The sequence below is a fragment of the Oncorhynchus tshawytscha genome, linkage group LG18 (assembly GCF_018296145.1).
Source record: "Oncorhynchus tshawytscha isolate Ot180627B linkage group LG18, Otsh_v2.0, whole genome shotgun sequence".
In the NCBI taxonomy this organism is placed as follows: Eukaryota; Metazoa; Chordata; class Actinopteri; order Salmoniformes; family Salmonidae; genus Oncorhynchus; species Oncorhynchus tshawytscha.
In genome coordinates this window covers 14,697,713-14,717,914 of record NC_056446.1, presented here as the reverse complement: position 1 = coordinate 14,717,914, position 20,202 = coordinate 14,697,713, and the positions used below count along the sequence as shown (strand labels likewise).

Here is a 20,202-nt window from a genome sequence, read left to right as displayed (position 1 = left end):
ACAGTTGAAGTCGGAAGTTTACATACACTTAGGTTGGAGTCATTAAAACTCGTTTTTCAACCACTCCACACATTTCTTGTTAACAAACTATCGTTTTGGAAAGTCAGATAGGACTTCTACTTTGTGCGTGACAAGTAATTTTTCCAACAATTGTTTACAGACAGATTATTTCACTTGTAATTCACTGTATCACAATTCCAGTGGGCCAGAGGTTTACATACACTAAGTTGACTGTGCCTTTAAAACAGCTTGGGAAATTCCATCATTGGAAAATCAAAAGAAATCAGCCAAGACCTCAGAAAAAAATTGGAGACCTCCACAAGTCTGGTTCATCCTTGGGAGCATTTTCCAAATGCCTGAAGGCACCACGTTCATCTGTACAAACAATAGTATGCAAGTATAAACACCATGGGACCACGCAGACGTCATGCCGCTCTGGAAGGAGACGCATTCTGTCTCGTAGAGATGAACGTACTTTGGTGCAAAAAGTGCAAATCCCAGAGCAACAGCAAAGGACCTCGTGAAGATGCTGGAGGAAACAGGTACAAAAGTATCTATATCCACAGTAAAACGAGTCCCATATCGACGTAACCTGAAAGGCCGCTCAGCAAGGAAGTAGCCACTGCTCCAAAACCGCCATAAAAAAGCCAGACTACGGTTTGCAACTGCACATGGGGACAAAGATTGTACTTTTTGGAAAAATGTCCTCTGGTCTGATTAAACAAAAATAGAACTGTTTGGCCTTAATGACCATCGTTATGTTTGGAGGAAAAAGGGGGTAGGCTTGCAAGCCGAATAACACCATCCCAACCGTGAAGCACGTGGGTGGCAGCATCATGTTGTGGGGGTGCTTTGCTGCAGGAGGACCTGGTGCACTTCACAAAATAGATAGCATCATGAGAGAAGGAAATTATGTGGATATATTGAAGCAACAACTCAAGACATCAGTCAGGAAGTTAAAGCTTGGTCGTAAATGGGTCTTCCAAATGGACAATGACCCCAAGCATATTTACAAAGCTGTGGCAAAATGGCCCAAGAACAACAAAGTCAAGGTATTGGAGTGGCCATCACAAAGCCCTGACCTCAATCCAATAGAAAATGTGTGGGCAGAACTGAAAAAACATGTGTGAGCAAGAAGGCCTACAAACCTGACTCAGTTACACCAGCTCTGTCAGGAGGAATGGGCCAAAATTCACCCAACTTATTTAGGGAAGGTTATGGAAGACCCTAAACATTTGACCCAAGTTAAACAATTTAAAGGCAATGCTACAAAATACTAATTGAGTGTATGTAAACTTCTGACTCACTGGGAATGTGATGAAAGAAATAAAAGCTGAAATAAATCATTCGCTCTACTATTATTCTGACATTTCACATTCTTAAAATAAAGTGGTGATCCTAACTGACCTAAAACAGGGAATTTTTACTTGGATTAAATGTCAGGAAGTGTGAAAAACTGAGTTTAAATGTATTTGGCTAAGGTGTATGTAAACTTCCGACTTCAACTGTATATATTGTGTCATCCGATTGCATAGTACCTGTCTTGACTATGTCAAACTGAGAGAAGCTAGCTAATTAGGCTAATTGAGGTTCCACTCAGATGATAGCCTAAATAGCAGCCTACCTGTTGGCTTTTGGTTGTTGTAGCCTTTCTTTCTCATTTCACTTTTAATTCTCTCATTTTAATCCCATCTTTCATTGATTAGATATCCCCTTGACTTGCTTGCCACATAAGCAGAGCAGCAATGCAATTGTCTCTCTCGCTCTCCTCTGCGGAAAGTGACCAGAGCGCACGCCTTTTTTAGCAACTTTTTCCCCCAAATCATCAATATATAGTCGCATCATGCAGCCCATATATGTTTCTAATTTCTAAGACATTCCCATGTTTATAGGCCTATCACAACTAAATAAATAATGGGTCTTATTGTGATGGTAAAGGCTATACGAAATGGTTTTATACGACTTCTTAAAACGTAGATGCTCCAAAGGCGCGCATCAGCAGCTCGTACGAGTGGAAGCCCGGAGATGCTAAAATGTGTTTATGTTAATTAACAAGTCAATTACGGCAAGACCGCCAGTCATTTGCATGACAATTACCGGCTGACAAAACGTAGTGACTGCCACAGCCCTACATCAGGTCCTCACAATCCTATCAGTCGAACACTGGACCAGCCGGCAGTAACGACACAGTCGCACACCGCTCAACCATCAGATTGAGTGCGGATTCTGTCAGCCATTCCGGATAGTGCAGGGCTTTTCACGTGTATTGTAAGGGCCACTCACCTCCTTTTTGGCTCTGTGCCGGCGGGTTTCTTGATTGACCGCTCCATGGCACTTGCCACCCCGATGCCAGCCTTCTCGCCCCTGCCAGGCTTGTCCAGGTGATTTGGGTTGGCGCTTAAGTGCTTGCTATGAAATTGGCAGAGAAATAGTTTTTTTTTAAGTACAATAATAAGAGAGCCATGTTTGGCGTGGAACGGTTAAGCATGAGAGTCACTTCAGACAGAAATAGATGAGAGCTGTTCGCACTTTTTTGGGGGGGTGTTAAAATGCTCGAAGGAATTTGGAAATGAAGTTGAACTGCAAAATTCGAAGCTACACGATGATAGTCTCGGCCAAACTCTACATTCTAATACGCCTACGCTGGAATCATACATTTCCCCCCTACAATATCTGTCTCAGACTGTGCTGAGAATATATTGTAGTTAAAGCAGTGTTTTGGTTACTGATTGGTCCTTACTCTGCAGTGGGAGCTGGAGCTGGGTTGATATCTGGGTTGGGTTCTGCCCGTCGGGGTCGCCCCAGTCCTCCTGACCCTGGCATCTCACCACTCAGACGGTCTGGCAGCACTGAGTCCTTGTTGATGTTGATGTCAGAGTATGGGCATCCCACCGCACTGCAAATCAGAGCATATACATTATTACAAATGACTGATTTAAGGAAAAAAGACTTGGTGTAATAACTTCATAATAGGCCTTAATTACAACTTAATAAGGTGTTAATAACAAGACAAGATATTCATTCACACATCAGTGATCTTGGGGACAGAATCAAAAGCTAATATAAGCAAAGCAGCAGAGAGATAGATATGTATATATTTTTTAAGGCAGCTCGCTCACACTGAGTGTGTGCCACAAACACTCTTTCCTGTCTAATCGGGGAAACATTGATGTTGGCATAAAACAGTTTACACCGTTCCTAGTACTACTCCATAGTCACTACAGCCAACCCCAGAGTTTCTGGGGTTGAAGTGATTCATTCCAGGGTGATGAATCTCAATTTGGTAACATTGAACGTGCTCTAACTCAAGCTACAGACAATAGCAGTCTGTAGACTGAGACTACTTCATTCACAACAGCCTTGTCATCATCCACCTGTGTAATGTGCTATTTCTCATTATCTTAGGGGGAAACATACTTTACCTCAACTAAAAAGGAAAGGGGATGGATCTATATAAACAACATATTTGCACTGAAATGGTTAGGTAAGCCTCGCTGTCACACTGCGACCACTCTGACTGACGAGGGGAGAGAGAAAGAGAGATCGCGTTTCTCCCTTTCTCTCACTCTCTGCTAATCCCCCTCTCATTTTTCTTGGCTGCTGTCACACATTTCTTTGCATAACGAGGGCTCTTTCCCATCCTTTCTGTGCGTAGCTAGCTGTCGCTCTACCACTTTAATATTCCAGGTTTGCCAACAAACACTGATAAAGCACCTCTCATCCCATAGATACATTTTAATACACTATATTCTGTACTCGGGCTCCAAGTTAATCAGCTTACATTACAGACACTGAACCAACGGACTGTGTCCCTATTAAAAAGTCTCTCTACCGCAGTGTGCACGACCTCCGGTCACTCCATAATAAAGCACGGCAACGTCGGGAGAAAGACTTAGAGTCATTATGCCTTTTCTGCCAATATGTTTCTGCTCACATTAGTAGATCTCCAGCTGGAGGGGTACATGCTGTACGAAAGCCCGGTGAGGCAGAGGTGGGTGTATGGAGAGTGGAGGTGCGGTTTCTCAGGAGAAAAGGGTAAGAATTGTGATGAATAATGATGGGAGAGAGTGACACTCATGTGCTTACACCGCTGTGCCTCTAGCGCCACACAGCCAATTATACAGGCTCTATACAGCCTCACCCCAGGGGCATTCAGGTACGTGTGGATCATGTACAATACCTACCTATATTGTTGACCTCCGGACCTACCACAGCTGCTGTAGGCTAACATTCACTTTCAGTAGGAATACATTGGGTGTCTCTTGCATTATGAGTCTCTATGCTACAGTAATAAACATAACTGGTAACTGGTGGATCAATGAGCCTGAAGCCCAGTTTGACCAGCAACAAGTGACCATTCACCGGCAAGTAGCGATATGAAGCCTGTTGGGGTTACAAGTGGACATTTCTATTGGATGGTAGTTTTGATGGCCTGGCCAGTCAGACAGAGTGATTGCTCTGAGTGTGGGTACCTGTGGTGGCCAGAGTAGCGGGCTCCTTTGATGTGGCCCACACCTTTACACCCTGGGGTGGGACATCCGCCCTGCTCAGACGACTCAAACAGCTCCTGTGGACCTGGGGATGAGGAGAGGAGAGGGGGGTGAGATATTATATCCAGATCTACCTAGTGATACCCTATTCCCTACATGACTTCAGGCGAACCATCCTAAAATAATGTTCATCTAATCTAGCCGATTAATGTAATGCGAATGTGCAGTGTCCATATTAGGATAGCCTCAGTCACAAGGAGTTGGTGTCAACATCCCAAGGAGCTGGTACTATTGACAGTCAGTACAGGAAGAGAGAAAGCAGATATGTCCCTGGATGTGTCCATATGACACGAGTGAGCTGCCATGTGGAGCAGTAACTCTCGCTCTGAGAACGCAGCTCTGTACTCTGAAACATGACGGCAGTATCAGCTGCACTCTAATCACAACTCCTCACTCCGCGTTTCCATGGACACCACTACACGGGGAGAAATTAGTAGTAAGTGGAAAGGGAGGCAGAGAGAAGTTCATTGTTCAGCTCCCAGCATCCTCAGGGTAAAATGCAGGATATTGACCTGGAGAGCCAGGACTCATGAGCCATCAAAGAGTCATTTTGAATAATTTGCTTTTTTCCCCACCAACAAGGCTTCTTCCCACCACTCCTTCAATATAACAACAGCAGATCAGATTAAATCGACGCAGAGACGGAACCGTCTTTTCAGGGAAAAGCATATCAAGCTATTTGCGATTGAACGGGATAAGAAATAGCAGCGTCCATTGAGGCCTGGCTCTAAGTGTGTCTGCTAGGAACCGTAGGTCTGGAACTGAGGCAAGGAGCTGGACATGAATAGATTAGGATGAGTCATAAAGCCACTCACTGATCGGGGGCTGGAGGGGGTGGCCTGTCTTAGCACACCAGCCCGCAGGGTGGATGTCTGGACTGTCTGTGTCCACCCAGTAGTCATACTCATCCGTCCAGCCATCAAAATGGATCTAGAGGAACACACACCAAGGACAAACAGTCACAGTAGAGTCCGACCACATACGATAAATATAGAAATGTGGGGAAAAGAGATTTAATCAAAATCATGGTTGAATGATAAAGACATAACTTGGAGATTAGAAGCTGAACTACTGATTGCGTCAATCTAGCTGACAAGCACTGTCTCGGACTGAAGCCCCTGGCACTGCCCTTACAGCTGGAGGAGGCTAGCCCGGGCTATCTGTGGGAGGCCGACACACAGCATAGTTGGTAACTATCGCTCATCCTCTGTTCTTATCCACACTCCTGACAATGATAGTGTGCTTCACAGTGTGGGGCAAACAAGAGGAGACAGGAGCACACCAGGGTGTTGTGGGAAGGCAGACTCTCCTAGTACACAGCCTGCTTCCCTGCCTTGCTAAAAACAATTGTTATTAGTTCAGTCGAAGACAACATGAAACATGAAGCATGCGCTGGCACAAAGGGATTGAAGATGGGGAGACAGCATGAGAATGTATGTGATGCTTGAAGGACAATGAGAGCATGAAACGCATGTAGTGTTGGTTCGTGTATGAGTGGTGAGAGTGATGGTGGTGGGGGTATGGATGGAGCGTCAGAAAACAGTCTTGGAATGAGTGAGAGAAGATAGGGTTCAGAGGTAGGAGGTCAAGATCAAAATCGAAAGCCTTGTATATAAAGTGACAAGTGACAGTAGAGAAACCAAAGCTAAGCTGAAGGAGTACGAGTTTTGAAACCCGGAGGGACTGTATAGACTGGAGCTATGCTATCTAGGGCTATTCTTGCTCCATGTGCAGAAGGGTTTAGACTGAGATGACTGAACAGTATAGGCATAAGTAGGGCAGAGGGAGAGGCACTGACATACACCTCAGACAGCCAGCTGTCCATCGACTCCCAACACTGACCTACTGTTCACTTCAGAGTTAAAAGAGCATGGAGAGCAGAGCTCTCCTGAAAATGGTCTCAAGGAGAGAGTCAAGGAGATGTTAATTTGATGTACTGAAAACTGGAATAGAGGGACAATGGTGAGGTCTTGAATAATTTGTATATGTATTCCCAGTAAATCAGCACATTTCTCCCACAGGACACCTTCATACAGAGTTCATCTCCCAATTTTCCACATAGAGCTGGAGTTTCATCCTTTTTTTGTTCTTTGAAATGTTTCAGAGAAATCTGTAGTGAACCAGAACTCAAGAGATTATACTCAAGGATTATACTAGTTCAGATCTAGGGTCTAATAGCTACACACTTCACAGTGCAGATGAGTGACGTATTGGCTAATCCTCCTGTCATGTACAGCTCAACTAACCAACACACACACACACACTCATCCCTACATCTGAGCCTAAAAACAAGTGGTGGGAGGAAGGGAGACCTCCTAGTTATTGACATAGACAGAAGTGTTGCTACAGCTGAGTCACAGTATCATGTTGAATGACTCCAGTCTGGAGTGAAGATGGATACTGGTAGACACAGTGGTCAGACAGAGACAGATAAGAGAGTTGAAGAGATGTTCTCACCTGGACCCTGTGGTCATCAGTGTCCACCACGGTGGCCACTCTGACAAGCATGGGGTTCCTCTTGTCCACCGTCTCCAACTTCATGAGTGGCTGGAAACTGTGGGGGGGTTTCTGTAGAGGGAGAGTGGGGGGGGTCTTAGGGCTCAGAGGCACCAATAGCGCTTGCAGGCCAAGGGTACTTAGCACTTCTGAACATAATTTGCGAACCGAGGGCGCTCTGATTTCACATGTAGAATCGTGTGAATAATTCCGGTAGTCCGACCTCTACAGCGGGTGGTCCTTAAAACACAGCGCGCTGACGATCGGCAGACGAACGCCAGACCCACATTCACGTGCATCTTTAGGCAGCATATCATATGTCACACTCTGCGGCAGACGGCCTGCTAGGCTACTCCAGTAAACTGTGTTGGAATGTAGACGTGGGGCTGCCACATCGTCCTGCGTGCCGAGGATAGAGAGATAGAGAGATAAACAGCCATACCCCTTTAAAAGCCCTGGCAGGAGCCGGTGACGAGTGGGTCTCCTCCAGATACTTTCCCCAGGAGAAATTCTTGACATTGGGGTAACCTACAGGAAAGAGTAATGAAAAAGACTGAGCCAGATTGAGCACGACTACACATGCTGTATCACGTAGTACATGTGTGGGCGGGTAAAGGGCGGGTAAAGTCCCTTGTGCTTTCTGTCATTCTAAACCATCGGTCTTCTCCACAGTGGAATAACATAATTTACAGATCAGATTAAAACAAACAAAAAAATGCAGTCATTTAGCAGACACTCTTATCCCAAGTGACTTACAGTAGAGAGTGCACACATTTTCATACTTTTATTCGTACTGGTCCCCCATGGGAATTGAACCCACATCCCTGGCGTTGCAAGTGCCACGCCCCACCAACTGAGCTACATGGGCGGTGATCTGCTTGGAAACGTTCCATGTGTTGATCTATACTATCAGAACTGTATGCTCAGTCATCATTACACATGTGTGGTATCCTGGCAGGATCTGCAGGATACATAGTGAGTTAGTATCTCACCTGGAGGCTTGGTGAGAATCCTGTCGTTGTCTTGACACCAGCCCACTGGGTGGATGTATGGACTGGTTGCATCACACCTACGGAGGAGCAGGAGAAGGACAGTGGTAACAAAATGCCACCTGCTCAGCAGATTTCTCATTTCTTTGTATATATACACACATGTATATTCCTCCTCTTCCCTATAAACGGTTATGACATGAACTTCCCCATAAACTGTTACGGGGGATTGAATAGGGATAATGTTTAGGAGTAAGCACAAGGATAGGAGAATAGGTCAGCTGACATTGTGACAGACTCTGAGCCACTGTGGCTTCAGCAACCTTATGACTGAGTGATTAACCCGTTCAGCTAACCGTGATGGCATTTATGCAACAATCACTTTGACGTACCGGGAAGTGTCAGGGCGAGAAAGGATACTTCCCTCACAGCTTCCCACGGTTCCCTCTCTCCACGTCAACCATCGGCAGGACAACATATATCTATCACTGAATGATGGACGGCACACCACTGACAAGTAGATTGTAGGCAGTAATACTGCTATGATGCTGTCATTGCATCAGCAGTGCAGGATAAATTGCAAGGGGCTTGCATAACTGCATAACGGTTTACTATTTCACCATGGGACTCAACATACTGTATCGAAACCAATCCCTTTTTGTGTTGTGCCAGTGTGACACAACTGTGTCGTAATCTACATTTGAGGATTGCCATTGTTTCTACCTCAGTGGTCAGTGTTGTTACAGCAAGCTTGTCTGAGGGACAACATAGACCCCCAGTGTCCTACTCTCTGGCCAGGCCAGGGTGAAGCAGAGACCAGTGGAGTGGTTAACCCGCTCTTTGGCCCAGAGGTGTGATGCTGCAGGGCCTGTGACTGGCTGACGTGAGCTGTAGCGACAACACATGAGAGAGAGAGCGTCATCTCCCTGGGTGAATCTGCTCGTCCCTTAACCGCTCCAGGCTCTACTCTCTCTCTCTAACTCCTCTGCTCCTTGACATTTATTTGACGATCATCCATAATTCAGCCAATACAAGCTCTTGTATCGTGCAGACTGGGACTACCTCCTGGCGGTCCAAATCCCAAGCTGGGAGGGATTAGAGCAGGCACGAAACGACAGTAACGACACGCGCAATTCTCAGTCGGAAAAAGACAAACAAAGGCGAAAATCAACAAGGGTTGGAGGGATGGCAATTGAGGGGGGAAAAGGAGACTAGAGAATTGTGAGGGAAGTGATATGCGTGCTAGTGTCAGAAGAATAATTCATGGTAGAGCCGATTCATACTGTACTTAAAATGTATTACACAAGTAATGTAGCTTGTTTGCTTGTGTAAAATATTAATAACAAACACTCTGGTAAGAGGCAATGCTTTTCTCCTCCCAGACACAAACATTCTGTTGTAATAAATCTAGCACCATCTAGTGCCCAATTCTGCAACCAGAAAAAAAAAATCTACGTGACTTAGATATGACATCGGTAAACACAAATCACCGCTTTGATTTTAAAGTCTGAAATATCGTAAGGAAATGTTAGGAAATGTAAATCACAAAGTTAGACATTACCAGAAGTCGTAGCTCTCATCCCAGTCATCAAAGTGCACCAGGAATCGACTGTCCACCATGTCTGTTACTGTGGCAACACAGATGAAGGAGGGGTTCTTCTTGTCAATGGCCTCCAGCTTCATTCCAATTCTGAATCCTAAAGGAGTGACAGTCTGGAAAATAAACACAGGACAGTTACTCAGAGACAAAAAGCTCACATTTGGCTCAGCCATGAATCTTGTCATATTATAGCCTTTCGACTGCTCATGAAACTACTCAATATCTATGTTGAACGGGTTGATGTCAAGTATTGTACTTCAATGAAGGAGGTGTAAAACTGGGCGTGAAGTCTAACTAAACTGAACAGTTTCACCTAGCGGTAAAAACACTAGTATCAAAGCAATATGAAAGCGATCCATAAGGCCTTGGACACACTCGGATTGTCAGACCAACGGAGATTATTGTCCGGGGGGGGAACGCACAAACGGTCTGTCTTTTGATGGATGCAACTTGTCCAAATTCGTCCGAGAATAGTTGAATTGAGTTGAACTTTTGACGGGACAAAAACTGACAGTGATGTATGTCATATACAATTTCATCCGAGTTCATGCATCGGAGTGTGTCCCCGGCCTAAATTAGATCTGTAGGCTGTTCTTACCGCGTTCTGATTCTCAAACAGGGCCTTGGGAGCTGCCTGGGCTTTGCTCAGCTTGATATACGACAACCAGCTGAACTCCTCATCCTTTAAACCTGTCCATCCATAGAGAGAAGGGGGGGGGGTAATTTGGATCATTTTCCTCTTTATCAAATATCCCTGGATCAATTTCAGGTATGCTAGTAATCATGCAGAAAATAGCTACTAAAAATGCATGAGTATTGTTTTCCTGTTGCCATAGGTAACCTGCTTGCACAAAGCAAAAAAAATGAATTATAACCATCCCTATAAGACTAGTCTCACATAGGAAAGAAAACAGTGGTAAAGAAATACTAATGAGAGGATGAGGGAGTGCTACAGTCACAGTTTGAAAAATGTCCCATCTAAAATGACCAATACTGTATGCGTTATTAGCTTTTCCAGGTGGATATCTGTCAAAGGTAGCATGTCTCTTACCTTTGGGGGGGTGAAGCGTGTGTCCTGTTTTCTCACACCATCCCACAGGGTGAATGTCTGCAGAGTTGGAATTCACCCAGAAGTCATAGTAGTCGGAGTACTTGTCAAAGTGAAGCCGTATTCTGTGTCCTGAAACCTAAACATGGAAGAAGCATTAAGCATCTTCACACATTACACGGTTATCCTGTGTTTGCTACTCAAACGAGATTAATTAAGTAGTGACCTACTGACTAGACGCACACATGATGCCAACATAGAAAAGTGGACATAATTCAAAGTACAAAAACGCATTTATGGTCTTATAAATACTGTATTTTGCTGATGCCATTGCATAGCAACCCATAAGTCCTCACAACTATCACAGCTATGCACTGGAACAAGAACAACGACAATGCAGACTTTGCTTCAGATCTTCCCAAAGCTGAAGATTTCCATGACATGAGTTTCGACTCCCCTGAGAGGGCAGCGATGATGAGTCGAGGTGAGAGGTTACCTCAGCTACAGTGAGCACACAGTACATGGAGGGGTGCTCTGGATCCACTCCCTCTAGCTTCATTCCCACCCGGAATCCATTCTTACTCTGGGGGAAGGCCTGGTGCTGAAAGGAAAATGGGACATCATTAGTTTAAAATACATATTTCCGGGCTTTTGAAAAATAATGAACTTAAAGCAGCAATATGGGACTTTTTGGGCGACCCGGCCAAATTCTCCTAGAATTGAGAGTTATAGATCTGCCATTCTCATTGAAAGCAAGTGTAAGAAGCGGTAGATATGTTCTATGTGCGCAATTTCTATGCTTCACGTTCTAAGGTTTCGTTTCTGCATCTTTTACTTTTGGGTTTGGAAAACCAGCTTCAAACCGAGGAAAGTACAATATTTATGGTTATGGAAAATATATTGCACAGCAGTTTAGATGGTAAAAGGATTCTCTACACTATACTTGCTTGTTTTGTCACAAACTGAAATTATGCAAACTATTAGAATATTAGCAACCAGGAAATGGTGGAGCGATTTCTGCATAGTGCACCTTCAACACTGTTTTTGTAGGCAAAGACTAATACATGTGATTAATGAGTTGAAATTAATTTATTCTCAACATGTAGGAAAAAATGTAGGACTTGATGTGAAATATCATCTTAACCCTGAATGACAAGCTGTAAAGGAGGAATAGACGAAAGAATAGAATGACTAGAAGGAAACGGAGAAGGATAAGGGTTTAGATTTAAGTATTTAAGATTCAATAACCCATTCTATACAGGCCTGAGGGGTATGGTATGACAGCTCACCTCTTTGAACAGTTTAGTGGGGGCAGCAATGGCTTTGTCCTGCTCCAGATATGAGGCCCAACACCAAGACTTCTTTTTCCCTCCATATGGAACAGCTTCCATAGTGAGACAATGATTCATTAGATTGTGTAAAAAGCAATACACAACATTACATTGAAACACATACAGTTAGTGTGTGTGTGTGTGTGTGTGTGTGTGTGTGTGTGTGTGTGTGTGTGTGTGTGTGTGTGTGTGTGTGTGTGTGTGTGTGTGTGTGTGTGTGTGTGTGTGTGTGTGCAAATGGCAGTGATTATATCAATATGGTGATTGTGAAAATTAGTATCCGGGCCCTGAGTGGCCCCTCACAAGTGTCCCTCCCACTGCATGTTTCTACTCACTGTGTCTTAGTAGGCCTGCATCCCCCCTCCGTTTCCTCCTGCCTCGCGGTGCGCCACGGGTCGTCTTCCTGCTGTCTTTCTCCTCCTGTTTGATGCACACAGGAGGCTTTACACACTAGAACACTAGAATATGCAGTAACATTTTAAGACTAAGAATTCTAAGAACAGTACCAGTCAAAAGTTTGGACATACCTACTCATTCCAGGGTTATTCTTTTTTTTTAAAACTGTTTTCTACATTGTAGAATAATAGTGAAGACATCAAAACTAGGAAATAACACATATGGAATCAACCATCAAGCGCTATGATGAAACTGGCTCTCATGAGGACCGCCACAGGAAAGGAAGACCCAGAGTTACCTCTGCTGCAGAGGATAAGTTCATTAGAGTTACCAGACTCAGAAATTGAAGCCCAAATAAATGCTTCACAAAGTGCAAGTAACAGACACATCTCAACATCAACTGTTCAGAGGAGACTGCGTGAATCATGCCTTCATGGTCGAATTGCTGCAAAGAAACCACTACTAAAGGACACCAATAAGAAGACACTTGCTTGGGCCAAGAAACATGAGCAGTGGACATTAGACCGGTGGAAATCTGTCCTTTGGTCTGATGAGTCCAAACTGCTGTGTCTTTGTGAGACGCAGAGTAGGTGAACAGATGATCTCTGTATGTGTAGTTCCCACCGTGAAGCATGGAGGAGGAGGTGTGATGGTGTGTGGGTGCTTTGCTGGGAACACTGTCTGTGATTTATTTAGAATTCAAGGCACACGTAACCAGCATGGCTACCACAGCATTCTGCAGCGATACGCCATACAACCTGGTTTGCGCTTAGTGGGACTATCATTTGTTTTTCACCAGGACAATGACCCAACACACCTCCAGGCTGTGTAAGGGCTATTTGACCAAGAAGGAGAATGATGTAGTGCTGCATCAGATGACCTGGCCTCTACAATCACCCGACCTCAACCCAATTGAGATGGTTTGGGATAGGTTGGACTGCAGAGTGAAGGAAAAGCAGCCAACAAGTTCTCAGAATATGTGGGAACTCCTTCAAGACCTTTGGAAAAGCATTCCAGGTGAAACTGGTTGAGAGAATGCCAAGAGTGTGCAAAGCTATCATAAAGGCAAAGGGTGGCTACTTTGAAGAATCTAACATATAACATATATTTTGATTTGTTTAACACTTTTTGGTCACTACATAATTTGACTGGTACTGTATATAAATGTGATATTTCAGTTTTATCAGTTTTATACAGTTGCAAACATTTCTAAAAACCTGTTTTTGCTTTGTCATTCTGAGGTATTGTGTGTAGACTGATGAGGGAAATAAACAATTTGATCAATTTTAGAATAAAGCTGTAACCTGACAAAATGTGGAAAAAGTCAAGGGGTCTGAATACTTTCCAAACGCACTGTACTCACACATACAATATAGACTAGAGCAATGTGATATTTTGGCACAGGCAATGAGGACAGTGTTTACGAGGTAGTATTGAAATCATTCTGAATTTGTGTTTACTGCACATTGAAATGTTTCCATTTTGAAACAATAATGATAAAATCAGAGATTAGCCAAGAGTTATCTACACCAGTCGGGTCACAGCACGTTCTGTGAAGCATTCATTTAGTAGGAGTTATGACAGCAGGAAAGGCATGCGAGGCTAACACGTCACCCCTCAAAATCCTGTGTCATTTGGAGTGATGCCAAAAGATTTACAGACTTGAGGTTCTATACCATATAAATCAAATAAGCATATATCTACAAAATCTGCTGAAATATCAGTAAGATGTCAACAGTTAGGTATAATTCAGTAGGTACACAATTCAGGATAACATTTGTAAAAAAAAAAAAAAAATGTTTTAAATCCTTGGCGTAATAAAGTAATACTGACATAGACTTCATCATCGTCCTCAGGCAGGACCTCTGGGGTGTCCATCTTGTACTGCTGCAAAGACCTCTTACGGCTGACCCCTACCACCTCCCCATTACTCTTCGAAACCTCCTTCTTTAGCTTCAGCTCACTGCAGTGGAAAGAAAATATAGAGTAAAGGTTTGTGCAAAAAAAGGATTACCCTTCTAATAAACTATAGTTTCAGTAATAGCTGAACTGCAAAATAGCTAAAGCTTGGTCAGCATGAAACATTAATGCCAAAATAGTCTTCATTCATGGCAATTTCTGAAATCTAGGCGCAATGACTAAAAGAATAAACAAAGAAATGCACTCTGGTGCTGGGCAGAAAACCAAACTGATTGTGTTACTGTGATATTATTAGATTGTAGAACTAAATTGATTTTCAAGTCTAACATTTTAAGGGGGACCACACCTTGTATTTCATATACATAACGCATTACTCCTACATTGACTTACTCAAGGGCTGCCTATGAAGAATCCTATCATCATCAGCAGCAAGAAATATGGTCAAAATCTAACAAAAATTACAATCCAACTCCAATTTTTCCAAATGAAATGTGATTAACTGTTCATTACAGTATGTATAGTATAGTCTGTCTTTCTCTTCTCTGTTGCCATGGCAGTAGTAAATCCACAGAAGGAATACCACTTTAAGGTGCAACGTTCTGTTCGCAGTTTCTCCCATTTAAAACAATGGATATTTGGGGCCCACGGCAGCACTGTCTGTCTGTCTCTCTCTCTCTCTCCAGCTTGATGCATTAGCATCACCGCTAGTCTTTACATTAACTAACTGATCAATTATTTCTGGCTTCCTCCTTGCATAGGATGGCTTGCCAAAGAAATGTTTAGGAGGTAGACTTATCGATTTTCTTAAGCATATGAAATATGTTTATAGTTGTTGTGGTTATGAATGTAGGAAACGAAATATATATGGTTGCTTATATCAGCACATCGAGACATGAATAATAAAATAAAATAAAAAATTACGTTAAACATTTACTTAACCATGATAATTTGGCATAATATCACAATGTTTGTCTCTCATTGACTGGGTGAAAGTCTGTACTGGCCATTATGTCAGTGTACTGTACATAAGCGGAGGTTATTACAAACAGAACTTCATAAGCACAATAAACACCAGCTCAACTACCGGAAAATAGCATATGCAGAAACTGCAGTTAAGACCAGACCAGACTAGATGCCCTGGATACTAATGAAACCCTAGTCCTCCCCACTCCCCAGGCCGCTCCCCAGGCCACTCCCCAGCCCACTCACTCCTGCTGGTCCTGCTGCAGACAGCGCTCACTGCAGTGGAGGCCATCAGAAATGAAGTCCACGGGGGAGCCCTTCCTTTGGCAGCGCACGCACACCAGGCCTCTCTGGGCCCACTGCCCCTCCTGCATCTCCTCTATCTCTTTCACGGCTACCGCAGCACTGTCTGAGAGGGTTGTGGAAGGAGGGAGAGAGGGCGAAGAAAAGAGAGAGTCACAAAGTCATCCTCACCCATATCCTGTGTGGCTAATGAATCATTTCTAAGCTAAGGGTCAATAACAACAGAGCAATGTGATAACATAAAAGGTTCCCGTGCATTCCCTGTTTCATTAATAAACAACAGCAACATAGCCACCAGCTAGACTGAGACTCAAATGGAAGGCCTTATTTGGAGATAATCAGAAATACTCAAATAGATAGCTGATAGCTGACTGCTTATAATGATCACGATTCACCATTTTGTGCTTAGCTTTGCTGAGCTCAATTCGACTGACTCTCGTTCCTAGGGTTAGACACAATTATGACAATTATTGAAAATGCACACGTCTTGTATATCAAAGGTATGAACATGAAATACTATTTCAGACAGCAAAGTTACAGGATGGATAATTATCTAGTTTTGTAAATAGCCGTTATAGACAATATAATGATTTGCCGTGAAATGTAAAAACAAAGCCAACTCTACAGCAGCTTCTTAAAGACTGTATGCATGGTATGTGATAAGCTGGTGAAAACCTTCCGTTAAACATGCCCATTTGAAAGACGAAAGAGAAGACATATGCACATCCCACCCGATCAGGTGCATCTCAGACCCCAATGGGGATACAAACATTGTACATGTGTATGCTACCGTCTCACAAATATATCCCTTCCGGGAGCATCTAAAAGTTGTGGACATTGAACCATGCCATCTTACCCTCCTGAGCAGTGGGCACTGCCCATGTAATGGTGGCATGAGCTTTCTTCACACTCTCATCTTCTCCCTCCTCTGTTAGGACCTCCAAGACTCCAAACTCATTCACCTTAAACTAATAAACATAACACAAACTTTCAAAATGGATTAAATCAATTTTCTCTCACCCATCTACACACAATAGCCCAGAATGACAAAGTGAAAATGTGTTTTTAGAAATGTTAGCAAATTTATTGAAAATGAAATACAGAAATATCTCATTTACATAGGTACTCACACCCCTGAGTCAATACATGTTAGAATCACCTTTGGCAGTGATTACAGCTGGGAGTCTTTCTGGATAAGTCTCGAAGAGCTTTGCACACCTGGATTGTACAATATTGGTCAATTTTTATTTTTTAAATTCTTCAAGTTCTGTCAAGTTGGTTGTTGATCATTGCTAGAAGGCCATTTTCAAGTCTTGCCACAGATTTTTAAGCCGATTTAAGTAAAAACTTTAACTAGGCCACTTAGGAACATTCAATGTCGTCTAGTAAGCAACTCTAGAGTATATTTGGCCTTGTGTTTTAGGTTACAGTCCTGCTGAAATGTGAATTTGTCTCCCAATGTCTGTTGGGAAAACCAGGTTTTCCTCTAGGATTGCGCTTGTGCTTAGCTCTATTCAGTTTACTTTTTTATCTTAAAAACGCCCTAATCCTTGCCTATGGCAAGCATACCCATAACACGATGCAGCCACCACCATGCTTGAACATGTGAAGAGTGGTACACAGTGATGTGTTGTGTTGGATTTGCCCCAAACATAACGCTTTGTATTCAGAACATAAAGTTAATTTCTTTCCACATTTCATACAGTTTTACTTCAGTGCCTTACTGCAAACAGGAAGTATGTTTTGGAATATTTGTATTTTGTTCCTGAGTTAGGAAGGACACCTGTATCTTTGTAGTGACTGGGTGTATTGACACACCACCCAAAGTGTAATTAATAACTGAAATGCTGAAAGGGATATTCTTTGTATGTTTAAAAATATATATATATTTACTCATCTACCAATAGTTGCCCTTCTTTGCAAGGCATTGGAAACCCTCTCTTGAATACTTATTGACTCAAGACATTTCAGCTTTTAATTTTTAATAAATGTATAAACTTTTCTAAAAACATAATTCCACTTTGACATTATGGGGTAATGTATGTATCTAGGCCAGTGACACAAAATCTCAATTTAATCCCTTTTTAAATTCAGGCTGTAACACAACAAAATGTGGAAAAAGTCAAGGGGTGTGAATCCTTTCTGAAAACACTCTATATGTGAGGAGTGAGGACATACTGTATATTCAGATGAATACTGTGATTAGCACCATGTGACCTAGTCAGGAAAAAGTCCTTGGTCCTAATTATACAATTTATGATTTATACAATTATATATATATATATCATTGATTTTGTCATTACACAAATAGATAATGTGTCCTTATTCTGATAGGTATAACACAAGTAAAAAAATAATGATATATATATATATATATATGGCAACATTGAACCTTTTCAGCTGTTGTGGTGCTGTGTACCTTCAGCTCACTCCCAGTTAGGGTTCCAACACCATCTTTCCAGTCCATGGCACCATACACATCAAAATCAGGCGTTGCTGCATTTGTAGCTGCATTTGTAGCATTTTTAGACTCATCCATGTTAAAAATGGGGATATCTGAAAAAGACAAGATGAAGCCACACCAGACAATAAATAACACTGTGCAGAATGAAAATGGCACAGGCCTACTGAATCTACATAAACTGACTTTTGAAAAAATCAGCTTAGTGAAGGTATTGCAACCGTAGTCCTGCGCAAAGTGCAAGTCAAATGAAAAGAAGAGAAACAAATGAACGTTTCACACAGAGCGGCTTTGCAACAGTGTCTCAATAATGTTTCACAAAGCCGCTTTGCAACAATGTTTCAATTATTGTCGAAATGTAACAGCGGAAGGCCTGCAACATTGTAACTCGGTGACATACATCAACCACTAGAGGTCAGTGCTGACTAGGTTTAGACGACTGCGTTTGAAACTTTCAGACCCTATCAAACAATGAAATCACTGAACAAAAAATGTAGATGATGATTTATTGATGAATTATTGATAGTTCATGCAATTAGGCCTATGATCTATCAATATTGCTGTCTTTCAAATATAATTCCTGACGTTTCGGTAGGGTATATAATTTGTGTGTTATGTATGCGCCTAAAATAATAAGTATAGGCATTAAGACAGTAGCCTACATTAACAGCAAATCGTTGCCAGGCATTTACGAAATTGCAATATGAAAGTAACTTACATTTTATGCATGCAAAATGCATTTCCATCCCAAACTATTTGAAAGATCGATCATCTCTCTGCTAAGCGTCAAAATTGCATCATATGCAGAGAACACTTTTGAATTATCAACAAATATTATTACAAAGGAAAATTCCGCGTGTTTACTGTGCACATGTTATTCAACCTGTGTGTTAGATTTTATCATCAGATGTCCATTGTCGGTTATGAGCGTTATTAATATTTATTTCGAGCTTTCTGAGTCAAATAGTTTTAATTACGAGTGGGATTAAATGATTCGGTTGGGCGCAACCAGTTCGCATTTCCTTTGTATTCCAACTAGGTGTGTTACAGATATTTTGTGATGTCCCTTAGCAAGACGCTAATCATGCATTGTATCATATATTAACACTTTTCTTTGCTCTGATACTATTTAATGTGTTTTAAAGCCAGTTTCCCAAAATGGCGGAGCTGGAATATAGTCCTATATAATTCTCACCGGCAGGCCTGCAGACTCGTTGCTCTACAACAAAAATATTATTTTAACTGCCTTGAAAGGTTTTTGGAAGGAAATTATGGTATAAATATTTTAGTCCAGTTCGCTTGTCAAGCGCAATGTCTTCCTCTCCCCAGCCATAACAGGGAATTACACTGAAGCAAACATTATTCTTGAAAGAGTACAATATACCATTATTATATACGTCTCTGGGAGACAAAAAATCTAGCACAACATATTTTCTATCATTGCAGTAATTTTCGACGCAACTTTTGTTACAATTTTAGAACGCAATATATTCACGCTCTACGCATTGAACCTCTTCCTGGCTGATATTATTGATGACACGTCCAGTCGTTTTGTACTTATTGCTAAGTTTTGGTCAAATTCCGTCGCAATGAACCTCTAGCGAAAGTATTATATAACAGATCACTCATTACTATAATACATAATTTCCTCCGTCAATTGTTTTATGCTAAAGTACATTTGTTTTAATTTGTCTGTTTCTTACCCAAATTCTCCCACGAGTACTGACAAATTGCCCAGGCAGCCGTCAATGCGCATGAGCATGGCTCTGAGCGAGTGCTTGCGGTGGGTGCCTCAGCTAGACTGTAAAACACATCATGCCAATATCGAAAGTTTGAGCTGGTTGAATAACAACATATGTAATAGAGTAAGCCATTATTTGTCGCATAACCTTGTCATCGACAATAAAACCATCAGCAAATTATTATGGATGCGCTGTGGATGTTTGGAGACTGAGATAGGCGATGATTAGAATAAAATAACACGAATACCACGTTACTAAAAATAAAACCCAGTTTGCTTGTCGACAGTGAAATGGGGTGACTTGCGAAATAGCACAAAGAGCGTCCAGAAACGTTTTAATACCGATCCTTTAACCTAAGTTGCGACATCAACCTATTTTTCAATTTTGTGTTTAGGTTGACGCA

General features: G+C 42.3%; 1 protein-coding gene across 2 annotated transcripts in view; it reads right to left on the bottom strand.

Moving 5' to 3' along the window:
* Positions 1-19,839, bottom strand: part of l3mbtl3 (L3MBTL histone methyl-lysine binding protein 3) — a 39,308-nt gene extending 19,469 nt beyond the window's left edge. For both annotated transcript variants that reach the window (XM_024377916.1, XM_024377917.1), the window contains exons 1-18: positions 19,761-19,839; positions 18,016-18,152; positions 16,453-16,564; positions 15,540-15,702; positions 14,244-14,373; positions 12,350-12,434; positions 11,973-12,067; positions 11,180-11,284; positions 10,687-10,822; positions 10,234-10,325; positions 9,597-9,748; positions 8,039-8,115; positions 7,489-7,574; positions 7,008-7,118; positions 5,366-5,480; positions 4,473-4,575; positions 2,741-2,896; positions 2,284-2,409 (exon numbers count right to left, since the gene is read on the bottom strand). In XM_024377916.1, coding sequence (XP_024233684.1) covers positions 2,284-2,409; positions 2,741-2,896; positions 4,473-4,575; positions 5,366-5,480; positions 7,008-7,118; positions 7,489-7,574; positions 8,039-8,115; positions 9,597-9,748; positions 10,234-10,325; positions 10,687-10,822; positions 11,180-11,284; positions 11,973-12,067; positions 12,350-12,434; positions 14,244-14,373; positions 15,540-15,702; positions 16,453-16,564; positions 18,016-18,135 — 1,964 coding nt within the window. In that variant the 5' untranslated portion in view covers positions 18,136-18,152; positions 19,761-19,839. The remainder of the gene's footprint in view (positions 1-2,283; positions 2,410-2,740; positions 2,897-4,472; positions 4,576-5,365; positions 5,481-7,007; positions 7,119-7,488; positions 7,575-8,038; positions 8,116-9,596; positions 9,749-10,233; positions 10,326-10,686; positions 10,823-11,179; positions 11,285-11,972; positions 12,068-12,349; positions 12,435-14,243; positions 14,374-15,539; positions 15,703-16,452; positions 16,565-18,015; positions 18,153-19,760) is intronic.
* Positions 19,840-20,202: the final 363 nt, after the last annotated feature.